The 4,402-nt window shown below is 44.3% G+C and overlaps 1 protein-coding gene across 1 annotated transcript in view; it reads right to left on the bottom strand.

Moving 5' to 3' along the window:
• Positions 1 to 1,042: 1,042 nt before the first annotated feature.
• Positions 1,043 to 4,402, bottom strand: part of Setd3 (SET domain containing 3, actin histidine methyltransferase) — a 71,900-nt gene continuing 68,540 nt past the window's right edge. Inside the window, exons 12-13 of the mRNA XM_008825640.3 lie at positions 3,077 to 3,237; positions 1,043 to 2,409 (exon numbers count right to left, since the gene is read on the bottom strand). Of these exons, the coding sequence (XP_008823862.1) occupies positions 1,957 to 2,409; positions 3,077 to 3,237 (614 nt within the window). The 3' untranslated portion in view covers positions 1,043 to 1,956. The remainder of the gene's footprint in view (positions 2,410 to 3,076; positions 3,238 to 4,402) is intronic.

The raw sequence follows: 4,402 nt of genomic DNA, 5'->3' as shown, positions 1-4,402 counted from the left end.
ATAGGGCTCTCTGCAACACCAGCTGGCCTGGAACTCATATGTAGACCAAGCTGACCTTGAACTCACAGAGCTCTACCTGTCTGTGCCTCTGCCTCCCAAGTACTGGGATTAAAGGTGTGCTCCACCATGCCTGACCCCAAAGATGCTCTTTTTACACCAGAACTATATACATGTTTGCAAAAAGCATTTTCATCACTAGGCTTGAAAAGCTTTTAGTCCAGTGAAAAACTTTATCTACAGGCAAATTAAAGCTCTTGTCTCAGCAGTATTAACACCAGACTAGAAAACTCGTCGAGGACCATGGAGGTCAGTTCATAAGCTTTACATGATAGTTAGCATTTCTGGCCCCAGGTACAAGACTGACAGCAGACTTGGCATCACACTGTCCTCCTACAATAAGTTTAAAACACAAAAGGAGCAAGTGAAGTTATAAACATCCCTGCCTCACATGAAGCTTGTACTAGTGTTCAACCAGCAGGTGGACCTGACCTGCTGAGTAAAGGGCTATGCCCGAGGGCAGCACCCATCCTAACCCACATCAGGGAACCACACAATGTGTCTACAGAGCCATGTCTTTCCCAAGGAGGAACAGAAGAGTTCACACAACTATCTATGTTCCTACAGCGCTTATGAAACCATGAGCAAATGATTTACAGTGTTTCAGAATAAGCCCTGTACTTAATGGTTAAGATGTCAAAGATAATGTGAAAGCTGTGGTTAAGGGAGGCTGGCAATCCACCAGTAGCCTCAAAAGTGGAGGCTGTCAAATTGGCACAGGCCTCACCCACTCTTCCCCACTGACCCAGTCTCTACTGCCCTGAAAGCCAAGCCTCCCTCTCCAGTCTTGCTGCCTGTGATCGTGTAGGGGAGGCTACCATAGGCCTCTGGACGGGCCAGCTCTTATCAGTCTCTGAGCCTGGCATGAGCACAGTCCAGGGCATGTCAACATGAAAATGCTCATGGAATGCACAGGACCGTCTGCAGGAAAGCTTGATTCAAAGGGCCTGTCCCACTTCCAAAGAAAAGGACAGACAAAACGTTAATCATGTTTTCCTTTTAATAAGGGGTTTTACTCAAAAGGGCAGCTTCGAAAATCTCTAGCTTATTGTGAAAACCAGAAAAGCTAGGGAGCTGCATCACCTTGAACACCACTACGTGAAGCCATGGCTGCTACGCGTTTGCAGCGATCAGTTGCCATCACGGGAAGTCAATGCACCACTGTGAAATCAGAGCCAGCATTTAAAATTAAGGAGGAGGATGAGTATCCTACTTTGATTGAAGGAAAAGGTAAGTTTTTAATACAGCAAAACAGAACACAAAAAGTAAACAAATCTTTAGAAATCACTAGATATATATGTGTATATATTTATATAATTAGGATTACCATCAACATTTTAAACTATTAAAAATAAGGTTGCCACCTTACCTTTTTTTTTTTTTTTTTTTTTGGTACTGGGGGTATTATTTTTTTAAGGAGAGAAAAAAAAAAGACTGCCAGACTCTACATGTAGTCTAACCTCAGCCCGGCCCTGCTGTGTTCATCCTGCCCTCCGCTGGACATCCAGGGTCTAACCAGGACTCTGCTGGCCCAGGCAGGGCAGACTCTCATTCCGGTGCTCAGCACGACAGGCCTGCCAAAGCAGAGCTGAGTGATGAGCCGACTTCTTCCCCAGGAAGAAAACAAAAGTGCCCACAATGGGTCTGCAAACTCTTCCAAAGGCACCTCTTCCCTTTGTGGCTATTCATGTATCTGTTTTGCCCAGAAGCAGGATGGCAATCTTAATCAAAAGGGAAGCTAGATCTTTAAAATAACTTAAAAAATCATTTTTTATATAAAGCAGCAAAAACATACTTTCCTCTCTGTGGAAAGAAAAATGTTAACAAGGAACCACAGCGATGTAAGTGGGCTGTTCAAAACTTCTGCTAAACTGATTTCCCAACTCAGCGCACAGCACCTTAGAGTTGCTCTTTCACTTCGTCGGCGCTGCCTGAAGATCCTTCTGCGTCTCCGATGGCCCTCTCACTCTCTTCTGGAGTTAGGCTTTCGTTTTCAGACCTGGTCCCATTGGGGATTGCGCTCTCCCCATTGAGGAGCCCGCTTCCAGTAGCCTTGGCTTTGCTGACAGCCTCCTTGAGGCTTAAGGACTCCTGCCCACTGGCCTCTTCCTCGAGATTTCTTAGGACCAGTGGGAGGCTGGAGTCTCCCACACCCCCCTCCAGCAGCCCCAGGTCACTCTCCTCATACTTGGGGAGCGGTGCCCTCTCCTCCATGTGTTTCCGGTAGTATTCCCGATTGACAGCCGCACTCTTCACTGCCTTTTCCAAAATCTCCTTTTCACCTAGGCGCAATTTGATGGCCATTGTTGCACGGACAGAAAGGTCAGGGTTTTTCAAGACATTCTTGTCTTCCTGGAGAATAAAAACAGAATTAATGACAAGAACTCTAAATAGCAAAGCTGCAGTGAGAGGCAGGTCAGCTTGGGAGGTGCTAGAAAGTTCTAGAATTGACCATTTGGGTACTCTAGTGAATCTACACTTCCATCAAAACTACATTTTGACTTATGACTCTCACTATAGTAAGTTGCTTCTCAATAAAATTTATAAAATAAAGGTAGCACCTAAGTCAACCAGGAACAACACAGGAAAGATGATGTCATCCATTTTAGCAATTGCCTGGCTTGAGCCCTGATATGGTCTCGGTACAGAGCATGAACTACTCCATGAGAGAGAAAGAACTCTTTCAGCCAGACCTGGTGCTACACGCCTATAATTTCAGTTACTCAGGAGGGTGAGGCAGGAGGTTTCAAGTTTAAGAGCAATCTTAGTGAGAGACTCTGTCTCAAAAATATAGGTAAAAAACAGGGCTGGGCATGAAAGCCCAAAGTTTTACCTTCTGTAATGCACCATGGGGGTATGGGTGGGTTGAGAGGGGCTTTTGAAGCTAAATGTGAATTTATGTTTGTGGAATCTATTAAATGAGAAATGTCAAATACAAATTTTGCTAAAGAATTAGAACATACTTAGAAAGGATTAAAAACATGATAAAGTTCAAATCCTCACTTATCAATCTAATTACCTCAATTGTTGTTTTATATGTTTTTAAAAGAAGCGAGGCTCTATCTTCCAGAAATGTCCAAAGTTTGACCTCATTGTCCCAACTAACAGGAAACTCAGAGTTCCCCAAAGTGAAGATCCTGTCGATGGCATTGTCGCCTAGCAAATGTTCTTTCAGTTCTTCTACAAGAGAGACAAGCATCGATCAGTCAGGAGAGAAATAGCATCTCCCTGGGAAGCGATCTCTCCCACAGCACTGTCCTCCTGCAGCTATCAGCTCTCACTGACCAGTCAGCCAGCCGCTTGCTTCCAGACTCTCTAAGCAGAGCTGCACTCCAGGCCAGGAGGCAAGCGAGTCTCCCTAGTAGGCAGTCTACACTCAGTGTTGGAAATCCCCATTTATCACTGCTTTACGAGGGACACCGAGAACCTTTGGGCAGGGTCAAAAGCCAGTCTGAAGCCATTCTATGGACTCATGTTCTTCATTGTGATAGGACCTTTCCTGCTAGCCCCACCAGTCAGCCCCTCAGTCCTGCCAATTGGATCAAAAGGACACTAAGGTGATCACAACCACTCTGGGACCTTCAAGGACCGTTCTGATTGGTAATTCTTTACCCCATCTTCTAACAAGTAAGCCAAGGATGTAAGGAAAGCAAGGGGCTGTCGACTCAAAACCTTAGTGAAGGAAAGATGAGCCTCACTTGTCACCCTCACTTGCATCCCTCACTTGTCAGGAATCAAAATCTATACACACAAGTGAATCTCTCAATTGTCTTTGAAAATACTTTTAAGAAGAGGAAAGAACTCAGCAAGTGCAGAGCATTCTGTCTCCTGCCCATCCAATTCAGCTCCACAAACACACCCGTGCCTCTTATGTAACTGTGAGACAGTATCTCTTTCAGAGCAAAATGCCCCACAGCTGTCACTATTTACAATTCAAATGGAGGAGCTGTTGCCAGCAAACCAAAGTTTTATTAGTATTAGTTGGAGTAATTCAAAGACTACATCCATTGTCTTCACATGACAAATTGTCTTCCGATGACTAAAGAGAAACTAAAAAGCATCAGAGGACCAAAAATGATTTAGTTTTTTTCTTTTTTTAAAGAAAATGGATATTATCTAATGTCTAAAAAAGTCTTCATTCTTCCGTTTACTCTTTGTATGGTGATAAAGATCTTTATTTTCTAAAAAAAAAAAACTTCCCTGGAAATAAATTTATTTCCAAAGAATCTCAAATGCTAAGTCACTACTGTCACTTCCTCAGCCTGGCAGTTCTCTCCACAGTGGGGAACAGGGCAGACCTTCTTCGGCAAATACCTACGGGGGGGGGGGGCCACACTGCTGGAAG

This window comes from Nannospalax galili, unplaced genomic scaffold (genome assembly GCF_000622305.1).
Source record: "Nannospalax galili isolate Female #2095 unplaced genomic scaffold, S.galili_v1.0 scaffold188, whole genome shotgun sequence".
In the NCBI taxonomy this organism is placed as follows: Eukaryota; Metazoa; Chordata; class Mammalia; order Rodentia; family Spalacidae; genus Nannospalax; species Nannospalax galili.
Note: the sequence above shows the minus strand (reverse complement) of the source record. Positions and strands in the feature narration are given on the sequence as shown.